The following is an 18,631-nucleotide window of genomic DNA, read 5'->3' on the forward strand; positions in this document are numbered from 1 at the left end:
AGGTGAATACAGAGCAGCAGCCTCTCCACAAGGAAGGGGCAAAAATATGAAACAAAACTGAAATTTTAACAAATGATTTACTTTTGTTTAGTAAAAAATGGAGCAACCATCACGTTTTCTTGTCAGGTAACCAGATCTGAGATTCACACTGCCCGCTCATAAGCAAAACACTAGCTGGTACATTTTGGATTTTATCTTATAGATTTTGGTCCTCTTTGGTGTACTGTAGTGGTCCCTCGCTATCGAGTGGGGAGGGAGGCCACTCCACCTCACTACAGGCAGACAGCAAGTAACCATCTATAGAAGAAACTCCGGTCCTCTGGGCAGTGCAGAGCCACAAACAGTCTTTACCCCGCAGCCGCCTGGCTGGGGCTGACAGTAACTAACAGTCTTAAAGGGAGTTCTGGCCGTCTGGGCAGGGTAGAGCACATATAGTCTATGGCTCCACAACACAGCCCATACCTTCTAGCCAAAAAGGAGTTTGGCCACCACCCCAGGGGTGGGGTCAGTGGCAGGGGGTTAAGGGGATCCAGGCCCACCCACTCTATCGGGTCCCAGCCCAGGGCCCTAACAGTGGCAGATGGGTCTGCCATTGGGTTGGCGGCGATCCTCCCAAAACACGCTGACTCACTCTCTGGCAGCAGAACCTGAATAAAATCTAGGTCACCTGTGTTGTTTTCTATCACAGTCAGGGTGTAGGGCTCCATGGTCCAAAGGTTCTCTGTCTCCTCAGGGTACTTGGCCACCGGCAGTCCCCACAGCTCCTCAGAGCACTCGTCTGACAGCAGTCCTGGAAGCTCCTTGCGATCCTCATCCATCTCCGACCACAGGGCACAGCTCCACTCAGTGGCTAGTCCGGGTTCCTGCAAAGATCTTTGCTCCTTCTGATGGTCCACCCCCCATTGAGCTCCAGGGCTCTCCTTTTATACTTCCTGTCCCACCCCAGGACTTTCAGTGCCGGTTCAGGGCAGATTCAGCTCTGCCCAGCAAGAGGACTGTAGTGGTCCCTCGCTCTCCAGTTTGGAGGGAGGCCACTCCACCTCACTACATGCACGAAAGAGTCAAGGGAAGAGTGAGAAATATGTACCACTAGCTTTTTGACCTGGATTTCATTCAAGTGAGATTTTTAATTTGAAAAAACCCCAAACACCTCAGCATAAGACCTGTGTCGATAACGTGTCAACTATGTTTTGCCTTCCATTACTAGTTCTTGTAAGGTGTCAGAGCTGTGTCCTTATTTCCGCCTGTCAAAAATATTTTATGGTTGCAAGATGTGCAGAACAAAAGTGATCTAGGGTTGCATCAAGCTTGTGCATTTATTAGTAGCTTATTAAGAAATAATTTATTGTTGCTGGGTAAACAGAAGTAACAAATTAGTAAAAAAAATTTACACAAATAGTTTTATTACAAATTTGATTTTTTACGAAATACATAAAATTTAAGAAATTACATAAAAGTCCTTGGCATTCTCAAGAATATTTTGGTATTTGCATGGTTACAGTCTATAAAATAGTTTTAGACACAGATGTGCTCAAACATCAGAATATTTGCATAGAGATCCAATAGAATTATTTCTTTGAACACTTCGAAAAACTTTCGGGGAGGGGAGAGGAATATTAACAAAATTAAGGCCTTTTAAATTTGAAAATCAAGTCATTCAGTGTGTGATTAGTTTTTAAAACCCTGAAAATATTAAATACAGAATAAACACTGTAAGCTCAAAGCACGTTTTACTATAATAAACACAAATAGCCGTTAACCTGGGTTCATTCTCTGCAATTTACAGTTAGGTATTGAAATGAGCGATAGAAAACAGATGTTTCACATTAAGTATTTTGGCATTTAACATCTAATTGATGACACTATATTGAAAAAGAGGAAAAATTATGTAAGCTTCTTTTTGAAATTATAGCAAATTCAAAGCTTGATTTGCCTAATTGTTGATACCTATATAAATTACTAATATATATATATATTTTTTTTCCTAACCACAATTGGACCATTCCTTATTCCACAGGAAAATTTGTTCCACTGCATGAAGAAGCTGCATAGTACCAAACATAGCAGAAACACTTAATTGCTCATTTGTGGAACTAGTTTGGGAAACCCTTCCTTTGGAGCATAGTCCCACTGAAACCAATAGGACTAGGGTGGAAGTAAGCACTACAAATAGAAAAGCAAGCTGGATGGCTATGTTTTGAAAATATGGATACCTGCTGTTTAACTATAATCTGTAATCACAAAACTCTTCTTTATATTAGTATTACTTTGTACAGGAACAATAAGTACATACCTAAGAGTCTGGAATTTTGAGATAGCTAGACAATGGTAATTGCATACATATCTGGGTAGGAGAAATGAATCTAAATATATAATACAAGAAAGGGGAGTCAAAAGTAAGGCACAACAACATACCTCCTAGCACCTTCAAATTTTTCTGCATGAACTCTGGCTTGTTTATACTGTCAGTGCATTGCATTTACATAAAAATTTCTTTTACCAAAAGTGCCATTTGGTATTTGAAGCTTATCTTTGTTGTCTCTTTTCTTCTTCAGCAAGTACAGGGCCAGTAAAGCAGGGTGTGTTAGTTATGCAAGTTCCTATAAGGCACTTTACTGTTTTCATATTGGACAACAATGAGGTACATATGATATAAGTCTAAGCTTCACTGCTGTTAAACAAATAGCACCATATTGTGACGTTAGTTGAAATTCAAAAGTCATTATGTTCTTCTCATACAGACTTGACAACGGCTAACGTTTGAGCGCAAGTCCCCTGCTTTCAGAGTTGAAGGAGTAGGTTTCCTATAAAAAAAAATGGACAACCATCAATAACTGCTAATACAAAAATATCAGTTTGCAAGTTTATTGTTAACTTGGCAGTGTTTTTAATACAGAAGTTTAGTCTGTTAATGAAAAATTGAGAAACCCAGGGCAGAGTTGAATCAAGTGCCTAGGTCACTGAAGACTATCTGGTCACTTCTTCCAGAAAATCAGTCATAATAATTTGCTATTTTTAATGGGGGGTGGGTGGGATGACTATATACAAAGTGATGTCAAAATAAACAAAACAAACTGAAAAAGATCGGTCTCTCAAGTTTTTAGTTATAAGGAATTATTAAAAACAAAAGTGGGTAAAATATTTTCAGACAAAGAAGTGTGATTTTTTTTTTATTGACTATGGGCCTTTAGTAATCCAGACCTCAAGCCTGCAATTCAAATTCACATGAGGTAAGGTTGCAGGATTGGTTCCCTCCCCCAGGATGTATGATGTACAAATTAGGACTGTTTCTGTGGTGTACATAAAGAGAAAGGGATGCTAAGCTTTACAGTTCTCTCCTTGTGAGGGACGTAAGGAATAAAGTAACTATGATGCTCATTCTTCTCTCTTTTTCTCTATGTAGCCTTCCTTGTACTAAAGAGTGATATTTATTCTTGTGTAGGGGTTAGCACAAGGCTTTGCATCACTTAATTCCTCAGTTTAGAGCCTAAATAGTACAGAAGTTGTGCATAGGCCCTTCTGCACAGGGTAAAGCTCACGGGTGAATAATAAATAATTGTTCAAGCTCATTCAGTTCTCTGCCTCTCTGAGTATGTCTACCCTGCAATTAGACACCCATGGCTGGCCCATGCCAGCTGACTCGGAGTCACAGGGCTCAGACTAAGAGTCTGTTTAACTATGGTGTAGATGTTTGGACTTGGGCTGCAGCCCAAACTCTGGGACCCTCTCATCTTGCAGTATCCTAGAGCCCGGGCTCCAGCCCGAGCCTGAATGTCTACACCACCATTAAATACCCTATTAGCCCAAGCTCTGTGAGCCCAAGTCAGCTGGCACAGGTTTTTATTTGCAATGCAGACATACCCTTTCTGAGGAGATGTCAACAGCTATGCTAGTTTGCAGTGGTTCTATTATGAGCTAATATCCACTAGGGATTAGATTATGCTCTGGGTTAATTTCTATCAAGATGTCAGTGTATCCCAATTACAACTGAAATCACACAAGTGAAACACAGGTGTGGTGGAGGTATAAACACGCTTAGGTCATCCTAAAAGGAATACTGTGAATAAGTTTCATTTGGTAAATACTACCAAAATATATATTCACTATTTCTCCCAAAAAGCATTTTTTTACAAACATTTTAACTGTATATCTTAATCCAAATAGACTACCAATAGCTATTCATCTTTTAAACTTAATCTAGAACAATTCTAGTGTTACCTTAAAGCAAGTCTCACACTGTTGCTTTTACAGATGTATAGTGAGCTGTGAATATGGATTTTAGAAAGAAAAATCAACTATAACTTACTTGAACATCTCATTTCTCTCTATAGTGGCAAGCCAAAAGCTGTAAGCATTTGCATAATAGTTACAAGTTCCACGACCATGGCATTCTATGAAGGGAGCACTGCGGAACTCCTCCAGACAGGAACCTGGAGATGCCAGAGCTTGTCCGGAACCCTCAGCACCAGCGCTGGTATGCTGGGAAAATGCAAGTAAATCAATCAGATTAGAAATATCTAGCTCTTTAGGCCTGGTCTACACTGGGGTGGGGGGCAGGGATTGATCTAAGGTACGCAACTTCAGCTACGTGAATAATGTAGCTGAAGTCAGCGTATTCAGATCTACTTACCACGGTGTCTTCACTGCCGTAAGTCGACGGCTGATGCTCTCCCGTTGACTCCACCTGCACCTCTTGCCCTGGTGGAGTACCGGAGTCGACGGGAGAGCGCTCGGCGGTCGATTTATCATGTCTAGACTAGACGCGATAAATCAACCCCTGCTGGATCGATCGCTACTTGTTGATCCAGCAGGTAATGTAGACAAGTTCTTACTGACAGTAGGTTGTAACTCTTTTAAACCAATACTTTGCCATATGCACTTCCTCCCCTCTTTTCAGTAATGTGGTGGAGAACCTGCTGCCACTCTTTCCCCCTGCTTTGGGATAATGGGTGGCCAGTTGGGGGCAGTGGGAGTCTGGGAAAACTGGGAGGATAGTGGGAGGAATGGGTCCCAGGGGCAGGATATCTTGGGCCCTGAGAGGAGCATGGTGTTGAAGGCAATCAGGGAGGGTATCTTGGAATCCACTGGTGTTAGGGCCCGTAGAACTGAATTGCCTTGCGTTACCAGAGACTGTGTCAGATAAAGTTTGGTACTGAAGCACACCAGAGACTGCACAAAAGATCAAAAATTCAGTTAGACAAAGGCCCTGTTCATGAAGAGATCAGGAAGAGCAGAGGCAGTGGCTCTATATTGCTCTGTGAAGGTGCTGCAACCCTGATCTGGAGGGACAATAGGAAGGTCTGCTTAATTTCCATGTTCATTTAGTCCTTGGCATTTGTGCTGAAGCTGTAATCAAGGGAATGACAGTGTGTTTTGCGAGAGGAATTACTTTGCTAGAAACTAGAGAATGAATTGTTACTAAATTATTCTCTCACATTAACTAAATAGCCAACATGTTTCTAAAGTCACCAAAAGAGCAGAGACCTCATACTCTGCCCTTGTTTCCCTGCAAAGGCACAGGCAGACAGTACCTTTTTAAAGGCAGGAATATATCAAACACCAGCATAAATTATTTTTCTGATCCAGGTGAGGTCCTGGTGCACTTACCATTACAAAGGAGTAACCAATCCAAAGCGACATCCAGCCTTCAGGGCACAATGGTATTTGAACTGTTTGGCTGTGAACTGCAATTACCATGGCAGGAGCCTCACACACAGAGCATCTATAAAGAACATGACAGCAAGGAACTCAGTGTACTTGGAATAGTAACATTTATTTCCTCTTTTTGGGAGTTATTTGCACAGCAAGTACAGAATTTACAAGATCAACACTCCAGTCCTTTTTACTTTCCCTATTATGAAAGTCAGACCTTTGGTCATGCCGTTCTTATGACAGTTAAGCATTGGAAACACTAATCCTACTGGTCTTCACTGGATAGAGGAAAGGAAGGGCCTTATTATTATAAACTGAATAGTTTAATAAATTTACCCTTTTTTCTTTTAAATTTTAAATTTCAACAGCCAGCATATGTGCAATGTTATTAACACTGAAGGGAAAATGGCTAAAGAACTAGAAGAAAGTCTGGTGAGACCAGGAGCAAATAGGAACAAAAAATTGCTTTAGCTGTAGACTTTTTGACTTCTGGAGACAACACCAGCACTTCTTGGAGGAACTGAAGACTTCTTGGGAAGGCCAGTGAAACATTTAAAGAGGAGGGTTTCATATGTATTCCCTTTAAAAGTGACTTTTGTTTATGTCTGGGGTCCTTATCTCTGAATAAAGGACAACTTAGCCAACCAACTGGAACACTGGGCCTGAGAAACCAACATTCTGAGAGGTTTGCAAACAAAGATCCTTTTAGTTCAGGTATGTACATTCTACTTCTGACCTGCTGAGCCCCAAAATAAGCAGAAGGCTCAGGCACAGTAACTCCATGGTGGGTGTCTCTCTCTCTTTGCTAAGACTGCCAAACAATGTACTAATAAATGCCAGTTATGATGCAAATGATAATCAATTATGGGCTCCTGCTAATTAGGAATTTGACTGGGACCACTAATTCCTTACTTGCAGCACAGCCCTAAAAATAGCAATTAGCACTGGCCCTTTTGGTTCAAACCAGATACCTAGACATGAACAGCTTTGTATTGCAGTATCAGAGCACCAGAGAAATTAAGTATAACAAGCAGGAATAAGCTGGGTTCTGTTAAATCCACAAAAGCAAAGAAATTCAGAGTGAAGGCATCTACGTCTGACTTAAAAGGATTCATACACTGCCTTGAACTCCAGCACAAAAACTATGTGGTTATTTTAAGAAGCACAGCAATGAAAGAGAAAAAAAAGAGAATGTAAAAGGCGCTTGGTACTTGCTTTGCTTCAAGAGATTTCTGGTGCATCAGTGAATGACTTTGGAACAAAGGAAGTCTCTTGAACCAGGACAGGCAAGTGACACTTTTACATCTTTTCAATTTTTTGACGCAGGATGATGATGGTTTAACAGTCTCAAATAATAAAAGAAACTGACAGACTATGAAGATAGCCTTCTGCTTTGAGTTTACAGTGGCATGCACAGATACAAAAGAACATATTAAAATAATTTCACTGTACACCACCCTGCCATGGCAACTCTTGGCACAGTAGATTCTTTTAGAACTCAGGGCTTAAGGGAAAGCTGCAAGATCTACAAATATATATAAAGCACCACAGGTACTCTGTATGCGTAGGATAGTGGGCAGTTTAAGGGCAAATTTCAACAGTGGTCTCTTTGTTCAAGATTTTCAAGAGTGACTCAAGGAATTTTGGGTGCCTAACATGAACAACTTAATGGGGCTTAGTTTTCAGAGGGTGGGCACTCACCATTTTCTGAAAATTAGATCCTTTTAAGGCATCTCCAATAGGGCACAAAAAAAGGCAGATATCCCAAATCCCTACTCTTTTTTTTAAATCTTGGCCAAAATCTATGCAATCTAATTTTGAGGCATTTTGGGTGTAAAAAACCTGGGAATTAAGTACAGAAGTAATATTTGTATAAATTGGGTCCAACTACATAATTTACACATAAAACTCCAAGTCTGGGGACACACAAAGTTGTGTTGCCATGCAGAAGGAGTGATATTTCATTCTTATGAATGCTTTTTAAAAATTGGCCCTTAGCTTGTTATATGAGAAACAAACCGCCATATTAAGTACTCTGATACACTGGATACCTACGATGGGGGATGTTACCTTAGAATTGTCTGGATAGCTAATATATATAGACAAATGTGTCATATCCCTACTCCCAGAATGCCCACCAGAGCAATTTCCACTCCCACTCATCTCCCTGGTAGGGAGAGAGCAGCAGGAATTGTTAGGGTGTCTACACAGCAGCTGGGAGGATGTTTCCCAATGCGGATGCTAGCGCTGTTCGAGCTAGTATACTAAAAATAGCAGTATGGACCCAGTAGCATAAGTGGTTGGTTGGACTAGTTGCCTGAATTCAATCCCAGCCAACCTCCTGGGTATGCAGTTGGGCAGCTAGCCTGAGCCACTGCCCATGCCACTGTAGCCACACTGCTATTTTTAGCATGCTAGCTTGAGCAGAGCTAGCATGTGTCTTTCTATCCGAGCTGAGAAACATCCTTCCAGCAGCAGTGTAGTCATAACCTACGAAGGCCCTGCCTGACCCCTGCGTGTCATGATTATCAATTAGTAAGATGTGGGAGCTCCTTTGTCAAATCCTAATTAAATCAGAGTGGTGCAGCCCACTAAGTTCATGTGATCTCGTCTGCCTTAAGCCTTGTGCATGTTATATCTGGGCACAGTTTATGCTAGTAAATGAAAAAAAAAATAGGACCAAATCTACAGCTGATGTAAACTGGCGCAGCTCAAATGAGCTCAATGCAACTACATCAGTTTACACCAGCTGAGGAGTCAGTTCTACAAATAGTAAATGATTGCTTTACAGTACTACACCTGGGTTCCTTTGCAGTGTTGTTTGCTTTAAACTAACACTAGTTGTATTCAAGCACCAAAACAATGTCCAAAACAATGCAAGAAACCCAGCATACTGCATGATACATAAAACAGACATTGATGTATTTCTGAAATGGAAAAGATATTGAGCCACAAAGTGCTTCTAATTAGAGCTGAGTATAAAAACAGAAATTATTTTTTCCCTTGGAATTTTCAATAAAAATGAAAATTTCTGTTTAGTTCAAAATTTCCTGTCGTATTTTTTAATGAATTGATTCAAAATAAATATATTTGTTTCATATGAAGCAAAATAACCATTTTTTGGCTTAGGATCTCCTCACTTTTTCCAGTGGAAATTGTGCGGAACTCAAAATATTTTCATTTTAATTCAAATCAATATGGAAAATTTTCAGTCATTTAATTGAAAATAAAATCAGGATATTCTGAGTGATTGGAAAAAAGTTTGATGAACATTTTTTGACAAGCTCTATTTTTAATAGGTCTTCTGCATATTTATAACCAATGCGGCAAGAGCAATACTCACCTACTGATGAATGGCCTGATATTGTCACCAGTGATAGGAGCCATACTCATTGGCATGGGTTCAGGAGTAGACAGCCAGTAAGAATAGTCATTCCTTGATGCAAAGTTGCATACATTATTGATGTTGCAGAACAAGAATGGCATAGTGCTAAATTTACGAAGACAGCTCCCTGCTGTGCCTGAAAGTGTAATAAAAAGGTTAATGTGTAAAACTCCGTTCAAGTGAATATTTGGCAACAGCAAATCAGTGCAATTCTGATGACAATGCACAATGTTTAAAGTGCTAACATGGCAACCCGAGGTCTGAAACTCACTTCATGGCTTGCTCCAGCAGGATGGTGAGAGCATAAGAGAGGTTCTGATATCAGTCTGAGAGGGGAGGGCTAGCTTGTTTTGCTCCTGTATAAATCCCAGTGGCAGACCACAATCAGACTTTAAAATAATTTTTTCCCCTCAGCTCCATGGTAATCCAGTTTATATAATGGTTGCTTCTAGAATTGTATATTTGTTTATCAAATGCCAAAAGATACATTAAAGCAACAATAAGGTCACAAACTTAAATATAAAAAGTCAGGGAATGCCAAAACTTAAGGGGTTTTCAGTAACACCAGTCCATTTACATTAAAAAAGATGATATTTTGATTACTAGCTAGTAATTACCCAAACTAGCAATCAAATATATTAGAAATGTGCAATGCCTTGAATGGCTGAGGCTCTCTGATCAAAGAAGTCATTGTCTCCTTGTAGTCGGCTGACCCGCACTCTGGTCTCGGCTGTAGTCTCATTGAGTCTCTTGCCCCTAGGTCCCCTATGGGCAGGGCTTAAATTCTCATGGAGTAATTTCCTGAGCCCCCCAGGCCCCTCCACCCCCAACTTGCTATAAAAATTCCAGGGGGGAGGTGCTGAAAATATTTGCTGGTGCTCTGCTCTGGACAGCTCTGGCTGAATTTAAGCCCTGCCTACGGGAGACCCACTTGTGAGCAATCTCACTATTCCCAGCAGGTGTTCAGCTCACTCCCAGGGTCTTTTCAGAGTCTAACTACAGTTCACTTGTCTCTGTAGTCCCTGGAGGTGCTTTCCAGGTCCTGCCACAGGTCACTGATGGGAAGCAGCCCTTCAGGGCCCTTGTCGGTAATAAGCTTGTAATGTCAATCTTCCCCTGCCAAAAGCTGAAGGTGTGGGGAGTGGGGGGATAAGGAAAGGCTGGCCACTGCCTCAGACTGAGCTCCCCTTGTTACTAGAGATCACTAGCGGTCCCTAGCAGCTTTCCTGCTTCCAGGCAAATGTCCTCCCTTTTCTGTGGCTAGTTTCACCTTTATAAGCGCTTCTTCTCCCGGTAGAGCATGTTCTGCAGGTGCACCTAAGCTTTTCTACCAGTGGGGTGGGGGTGTGTCCCATCACGCTCCTTAGTGCATTAGTGCATGTTTGTGCAGTGCTGGAAAAGCACTACAATATCTATAAGTAAGTATGATTATTATGCAGTCTGTGCTCTACATAGGGTAGTACGAGCCTACGAATAAGATAAATGTTTGGTTTCTAATTAAATGAAGCTGCACTACACATTCATCAGTAATGCATGCTAACGTCTTATTTGATTTGATTTATTTTATGATTTTCTTACCCAAATCCTGACCATGTGCCCTTTCGTTGCCTTGTACGTAAAGTAAGGAGTAGCCGTAGTACATCAGTTTAGTTCCAGGTGGACATTCTGGTTCTTCAATGGTTTGGCTGTGTCTGGTAACAAGGAAGCCATGAGCGACAGATGGTGTGCCTGGTGGGCCCATTGACCCTGGTAAACCCTCAGGGCCTGGTGGACCTCTGGCTCCTCGCGGACCTACAAGACAGAAAGTCACATTTACCTCTTTTTTATTTCTAGAAGTGTTGATAGAGAGAATCCAATCTGAGCCATCAATTGCATATTTATTTTCAACGTACACAGCTTCTGTATTATGGCACTCTGTTGAGCAGACTGCATACAGTGTCAATGATAAAAATTGTAAATTATCAGGAAACAAATGATTATGCCTTATGTATTTGCACAATGTTTTGTATTTAACCTTACACTAAAGTTAAATGTTTTATCTGGGGAGAAAAATTACTCTGCAGTGTTCAGTACTACTTTTCTTTAATTTCTTAAACTCTAACACATAAAGGAAAATAATTTAGACAATGGAAGTGAAGGAAACCAAAGTACTTTGAATGATTATTAAATGTCTTTAAGAATGCCTACAGAGAAAAAGTGTGCCAATTTCTGATGGAGCTGAAATTAAAGCAAGTAAAGGGAACTAGAGAATTGCTGCTTACCAGGCAATCACTGTTAAGAATTTGAACTGTCTGAAATTACACACATATGAAATGAAAAAATAACAAAAAATTTGAATGCAACATTAAGACTGGGGAAAATAAGCACTCAGACATCAGCAAGTTCTGTAAAGTAAGGGTTTCTCTTGCAATGTTAAAGTGCCCATTTTGTTCATCCATGTTGTTTACAATATACATAATACATGGAAGTTTACATTTTCTGAGGAAAGAAGGACCAGAAGATACTAGAGGGCAGATTCTCATTGGGAGTGTGTAGATGGGGGGAAGAGTAGGAGGGTGGATGGAGCCTTTTCCTGTGCCAGCCCTGTGCAAGGGCCAGGGAAAAATTATAGCTTCTGTGCTTGAGGATGCACAGAGACTGCCCCTCCCACCCTTAAGGGATGAGCATCACCTGAAAGAGAGCATGGCAGTGGGCCTCTGGCCCTGGCCTGCCTCTGCCCCAGTTAACATTATGGGCTGGGTGCACTGGAAAAGCAGGCTGCACAATCGTAAAGGATTTGATTTTATTAAGATGGCAAGATCTCCAGGCTTTGTCAATGGTACTTGTAAGATCCTTGACCCACAGCTATAGTGAAGCCTCCATTCAAATATGCCCTGTGATGTTTTTCAGAAGTTCAGATCCTACGGATCTCTAAGCTTAAGAGGAGTAGAGCTACAGAGGTCTCATGTGTTGTGGAGCCAGTCAAATCCTTAGTGAAGAACTAGTTTGCTGGCAGATCTTACAAGCCGCAACTTCTGATTGTGTTAATTGGTTACTGAGGACAAAAGTCTGCCATGTTTCCCAGCACAACTTCTTTGTTGCTTCATTCAAACAAAATTGACCAAAGTTTCCAAGGAATGCAGCCTCCACAAGTTCCTAGCACCACCTCCCACTGCATCGATTCAGCCTCTGCAGTTAACAAACTTTGGTAATGGTATGAGTGGCTACAAAAATGTACAGCGCTAAATTGCTTACTGCACTTACAATTCATGAACACCACATCTATCTTTAATGGCATGTTTCTAATCTCCCATCAATGTAAATAAAGTCAATGAATTTACACCAGTAACCTTAGGCTCTGACCAATGCCTACTGAAGTAAAAAAAATACAGTCTTATTGACTTCAGTGGTTGCTGGTCCAACCTATGTGCACTCACAGAATGTTCTTCTGTGCATTTAGAGTCTTGCATTTTCAAGTATTTGTAATTATATGTATTTTTTTTTCAAACGTAGCAGAACACACACTGTTCATTATAGCCTAATCAGTCATCAAATCTAAAAGTTCATCTATTTTTGAGTAAGCCCCCTGGGATAAGAAAGGTGGTTCTATTTTATTTATTTTTAAAATGGAAAATGTTTCTTTATGCTCTCATGATTCAAATGGCTGAAGGGATTTTGTCTAAATTTTCCAAAACTATTCCTCTGTGGGCAGATACCAAGCATGAAATTTCAACCCCAGAACTTCAGAAAGTTGCAGGCATGTGAAAAAAAGGAAATTATAATGGAAATTGTTTTGCAAGAGTATTATACTGGTTAGGATTGCTATCATCTATTATTTTCAGATCTACTTAGCTATCTTTCTTAGGTTTTTCTGAAGTGTCCTCTACCATGGTATGTAAGTACTATGCTGTGTTCTTAACATACAGTATTGCAAGTGCTTTGTACAGAACAATCAGTTCAACTGAAATAATTACTTATCATCTTAGAGAGACAAGGTGACCTGAAAAAGAGTTCTGTGTAAGCTCAAAAGCTTGTCTCTCTCACTAACGGAAGTTAGTTCAATAAAAGATATTATCTCACCCACCTTGCCTCTCTTATGCCCTGGGACCAACACAGTTACAACACCCTGCTTATAATCTTGTTAGTTTACTGATAGTCCTCTGCACACCTTCATTTTTATAATTTTCCAATCAAAGACAATCTATTCTTCTATCATGGAATGTTTTACATAAACGAACGTATTGTAGGGATTAATAAGGGTTCGGCATCCCAGGCTGGATTCACACTCTCTCTTGTAATGTTCCCCCCACTTCCAAATACTTGTCTAACTCTGCCTTTAACCCTAATTAAAGCTGTTCCAGTTGCTGCCTTCTGTGGAGAATTCCATACATGGTCTACCACCAGTGCTGCCTACTGAAATTCTGCCTAGACTCCTTTGGGACCTGACTTTCCCCTAGCTTGGTTTATACCCCTAGTTCCTGAAATTGACAGAAAATCAGATACTCTTGTAGCTTCTATCCTTTCTATTCCCATCAGAACTGTATATACTTCACTGTGGTTTCTTCCTTTCCAAAGAATAGAGGCCTAGTCTCTCTGCCTTTCTGTAGAACTAAATTCAGCAAATAACTGAATCATTCTGGCTATCCTCTGCAGTACCTTTTCCATCTCTGTAATACCATTTTTATAATAAGACAACCAGAACTGAGCACAGTGTTCCTAACGGTGACCTAATTCATCACCTTCTTGTGCAGTGATTTTCTCATTTATTCAAAATCTCTATTTCTTTCTTTGCTTTTAAAAGTGCTGCTAAACATCAGGCTTAAACTTTTAGAGATCCTTCCAATGTAACCCAGAATCTCTACAAAATAAAAATACTCTTTCAGGTCCTATTTAGGCTAAAAAAATCAATTAAATTAAAGTACCGTATTAACTTCTGTTTAGTTAAAACTAGGCAGAGATCTTAAATTCTCAATTCCTGATCACCAGTCTATCACTTTGAGGACTCTGAATAATTTATTCTTTTGAATATATTGTTATCTTGAAGATATTTCTAAACTGTGAACATTTCCTTTCTGAGTCATCTCTTTTCTAGATTAAGCCATGTAAAAAAGACACCTGACACTCAATAAAGGTATTATAAAATTCCACAGGTAATCTCTCTGAAGCCAGAGTCTTTTCATTATTAATAATTGCCTCTAAACCTTCTTCTCCTGCAGTTGTAACTGGTAGCTCTACCCTAACAGAAAGGTGGAGGTTTTGAACCTCTATATCTTTTATATTCACTGTATCTGTATTTCCTTTATCTGGTATCTGATCTACCTCCACCTTTTATAAGGACTGTGGCAAATAACATGTGGCCATTTAATTCTATGTGAAATAGCCTTATCTGTCACTAAATTACATCAAAAAGATCTCTTGGAGGTGCCAGCAATTCCTTTAATGACCATGTGCTTTTAAATGCTGCAAGTGTTTTTGTAATGTGTCTCTGCTTCTTGTGCAATCTTTATCCAACTGCCAACCTTATTTTTCTTAATAAGCAATCTTTTATAGTCCCTTTGTAATGAAGAACAGAGTCTTTAAAGAATACACAGACCTACCTGGGGGACCAGAAGGACCAGGTTCTCCTTTCTGACCAGGTTGACCATCAAATCCTGGAACACCAGGTTGCCCAGGTATACCCTCAGGTCCTGTCACTCCTGTTGAAATATAAGAAATAATTACAATTGGATCACAGAGACATATTTGTTCTTGCTTTTTGGATTATGGGGTGGCTGTACAGAAACAAAGCACATGCCCAGTACCTATGGGTAAATGCCAGTACCCAGAGCAGGTAGGTGGGAGTGCCTGCTGGGGGAAGGTGTTGAGGGGTGTGGGATGGGAGAAGATCAAAATATAGCCACTGAAGGTGCACATCTGCAGCAACCGATTCCCTGCGAGCATTTGTCCGCGCAGTGAGAAGGACGCACAGGTCTTTCTCCTCATTCTATGACCGCAGGGTACAAAGCTGAAGGAGCTTCAAGTAAAAGCCCATAAAGAGAGCCCCAAGTCAGTAACAAGTTCACAGCCCTGCTAGGTCTTTGCCAAATTGGTTTTGGCTTTACCCGTTAGGTCAGTGCTTTATTTTGTAGCTGTTTGAGAGTGTTTTCACTCTCATTTAAATACCAGTCTGCAGTATGCAGGGGATGCAGTTTAACAGTACCAGCACCAACCTGGGACTTCCACTCTGCTCCTGATATTTCAGTTACACCCTGTTCTTCTGCAGATCCTGTACAGTGCAGTGTGACATTAAGGCTTTGAGATAACTATTGGAGCATGGCTACAGACTCTTTTCGGCCAAAGCCATATTCTGATTGGACAGTGAAGCCAATGGATGATTTCACAGCTATTTAACCAACTCACAACAGTGTACAGATATGGTCCCAATACCAAGAAGAATCATCGTGCCATTTATGTTAAATAGATAATGCAAAACGACAAACTATCTTTCACCTTATTTCCCCATCACCTCCATATAAAATAATGGAGAGCAGGGGAAAGGAGTTTCTCCTTTAAAATGTTACCGATTTTGGAACTCTTCTGAACTGCAGCTTCCTATGCCCCCCCTTGCCAATTCAAAATGCTACCGGCCCTCGCCCACTTATGCCAGCCTTCTACTTTCCTGACCCCTCGCCCCCTTTCTCCCTGCTTCTCTTAATCTCTTTAAAAATTTTAAACCTTCCAGTTTAGGTGTTTTATGTAAGTTTCATGCTAAATGCTGCTCAGTTCCACAGAAATGCTGGGCTAAGAGAGGAAGTGGGGACTCCTTGTTGAAGACCTGCTTTTGGCATTCCTGTGTACTGGGACTTCAAAGAGAAGCATCACTTTCCTATAGGCAGCCACTACAGACATGGCTGGAGAAGCACCTGAACAGACAATAGCCTGCTAATGCTCAGCCTGTCACAGCTTCTTTCTACATTATGCACCACCTATATGCAACTTTAAGACCCTCTCACCTTGCTGTCCTTTTGGACCTGGAAGTCCAGGGAGCCCTTTTAGACCAACTGGTCCGACAGGACCAGGTAAACCTGGTTCCCCTTTAAGAAGCTGATAAGGACCTGGAGGACCTGGTGGACCTTGTAAACCTGTCAAAATTGATGAAGCAAATACAAACGGAAGTGTTTGTTATCAGACAATATAAATAAATAATAATTATGTCACTCGTACCCAAAGGTCGCAATAAGGATTGTGCCCCATTGTGCTAGGCTCTGTACAAATATATTGGGATAGAAACCTAGCTCTAAGAGCTAAGAGCTTACATCTAATTGTAAATTATGTTTACAGTCTGTACATTTTGAGGTTGAGATTCTATTCACTCACTTGCACATTCTAGGTTTTTTTTTATGTTGTAAAAAATGCAAAGGGTGATATAATGCCATAGTTAGGTAAAAAAATACCAATTTTGAAAATCTGAAAAACACATAAGCTTACCATACCTTTAGAGCCAGGAAACCCTTGGTCACCTTGTTTTCCCTTGAGACCTGGGAAGCCAGAAGACCCTTTTGGACCTGAAGTCAAATGTACATGAAAATTTAAGATATTAATTCTTGTTTTAAAACTGTGTGTGCTGAATAATGGATCCAATCCTGCAAATGCTTAGACACATGAGTAACTTTACGCACATGAGCAGTTCCTTTGATTTCAAATGTTTGCTGGAAAAGGGCATATGAAGTGATCACATAAAACTGCCATCAATATTCAATTAAAAGATAACTGAAGACAAATTCACACTCAGATTTCTAAATTCAGATACATTTTAAATGTATTGACAGCTGCATTCTTTCTTACACTTAAAATGTTAATAAACATAACAATGATAGTGGAAGTGACAGAAAAGGTTTGTCTACTTGTAAGCAGCCTCAAGTTTAGCACCTGTCACACCACATCTCAAAGAAAACCCTGACTATTCTTAGGACATACAGACATTGATTTTTCATTCTTCTTCAAAAGCAAACATGAATTGTACAATCTACAGAACAAGGAAAGGAAAAAAATTACTGAGAAATTAATGTTATCCTTGTTCTGGCTTCTGAACTAGCTTCAAAGTTAAGGCGACGGTATTTGTGGGATGCTAGATTAACATTCTTTGATTATTTTCTTTTGATAAAGGAGGCGGGGAAAGCACCATCTCCCTCTACCTTACATGAAGTTAGAGAACAATCATTTTGTAACTTTACACAAATTACATATTTCTCCTCACCTTGAAACCCGGGAACTCCTGGAGGTCCCATATCACCCTTTTGACCAATACCTCCTGGTAAACCAGCATTACCCTGTATAAAAAGAAGACAGACATGAGTTATCCTGTATTGCTATGATACACCTCTCAAATAATCGTGGGATTTTGGAAACTGTAAAAAACACTCAGGTCGGTAATTTCTAAAATCAAAGACAAGCCGTTCAACCCAAAGATGGTCCTCCTCTAATGTTACGTTGCTCAAATGAGAAGGCTTTGTTCAGAAACAAAGGCTTGTGGTAAGCAGGCAGAACAACCTGTGTGTTGATCTGTGCTATGCTATGCTTTATCTTGCGAACACACTGGGACAAAATAAGGTGGCTCAATAAAAGTTTAACAAATCAAATGGCCTTGCGCCTTGGGAAATGACACCATGAAAAAAACATTAGAAGGGGGACAAGTATCACTAAATAGAGCACTCACTCAGAGTATCCTAGACTCAGAGGGCTGGCCTCAGGTGACCCCAGTGGGAAGATAGGATATTTCAGGTCACAGAAAGGATTAGTACATATATGGAATGAGATGAAAGTTACTCAGTAGCCTCAAGTTCCCTTGCAGGGAACTTGGTCTTTTCAGCAGTGCTGAACTGGTCTAGGAGCGAAGAAGTTTAACACACAAGGCCTGATTTTCCTTTCACATACGCTGCTGTAAATGAACTACTCCAGTGAAATTGGTTTTACCAGTTTTACAATAGTCTAAGACCATGTCTACACTACAATCTTTGGTCAATGCAAGTTACGTTAGCATACAACTGCCAAAGTTAGTGTATCGCTCATGCTCGTGCACACTTGACTGCTTACATTGGTGCTGCACGTACTCACCAGGAATATTTGTGTCAATACAAAGTGTGGTACATTATGAGTAGGTATCCCAGTGTGCCATGTGCTGCCATCTAGCACATTGCCTTCTGGGAAGTTTTTGCAATGTGTTGTGGTGTATAAATAACTCACCTAGGGATCTCTGGGAGCTAGGGGTCAAGTTCCTAGCATGCAACTTTCTTCATATCCCATAATGCCATCCATATCCCATAATTATGTGGTTTTTTTTTAAATAAGATCTCACAAGCCACACAGCCCAGTTTGGTGTCTGCTATCTCTGACAGAAGCATGGATCTTCACACCTCTGTACCATTCTCATGAGTGTTGCAAATACAAGCCACATGATTCTCTGGTACTATCAGAGCTGCAAGAACTATAGCAACAGGAGACATGACAATTTCTCTGAGGACAGGTTGTGGAGGGACATAGTGAAAAACAAGGTTGTTGGTGGTATTCATGGAGCAACTGCCAACGGTGGAGTGCAGCTTCTGGGCTGGAGAAATGAGCACTGACTGGTGGGATTGC

General features: G+C 40.5%; 1 protein-coding gene across 1 annotated transcript in view; it reads right to left on the reverse strand.

The window, feature by feature from the left end:
- Positions 1–2,722: 2,722 nt before the first annotated feature.
- The window catches only part of COL4A1 (collagen type IV alpha 1 chain), a 213,283-nt gene continuing 197,374 nt past the window's right edge, over positions 2,723–18,631 (reverse strand). Inside the window, exons 44-52 of the mRNA XM_077807066.1 lie at positions 17,253–17,325; positions 16,489–16,560; positions 16,009–16,137; positions 14,614–14,712; positions 10,616–10,828; positions 8,996–9,173; positions 5,608–5,722; positions 4,307–4,479; positions 2,723–2,804 (exon numbers count right to left, since the gene is read on the reverse strand). Of these exons, the coding sequence (XP_077663192.1) occupies positions 2,723–2,804; positions 4,307–4,479; positions 5,608–5,722; positions 8,996–9,173; positions 10,616–10,828; positions 14,614–14,712; positions 16,009–16,137; positions 16,489–16,560; positions 17,253–17,325 (1,134 nt within the window). The remainder of the gene's footprint in view (positions 2,805–4,306; positions 4,480–5,607; positions 5,723–8,995; positions 9,174–10,615; positions 10,829–14,613; positions 14,713–16,008; positions 16,138–16,488; positions 16,561–17,252; positions 17,326–18,631) is intronic.

Source organism: Eretmochelys imbricata, chromosome 1, assembly GCF_965152235.1.
Source record: "Eretmochelys imbricata isolate rEreImb1 chromosome 1, rEreImb1.hap1, whole genome shotgun sequence".
Lineage (NCBI taxonomy): Eukaryota > Metazoa > Chordata > Testudines > Cheloniidae > Eretmochelys > Eretmochelys imbricata.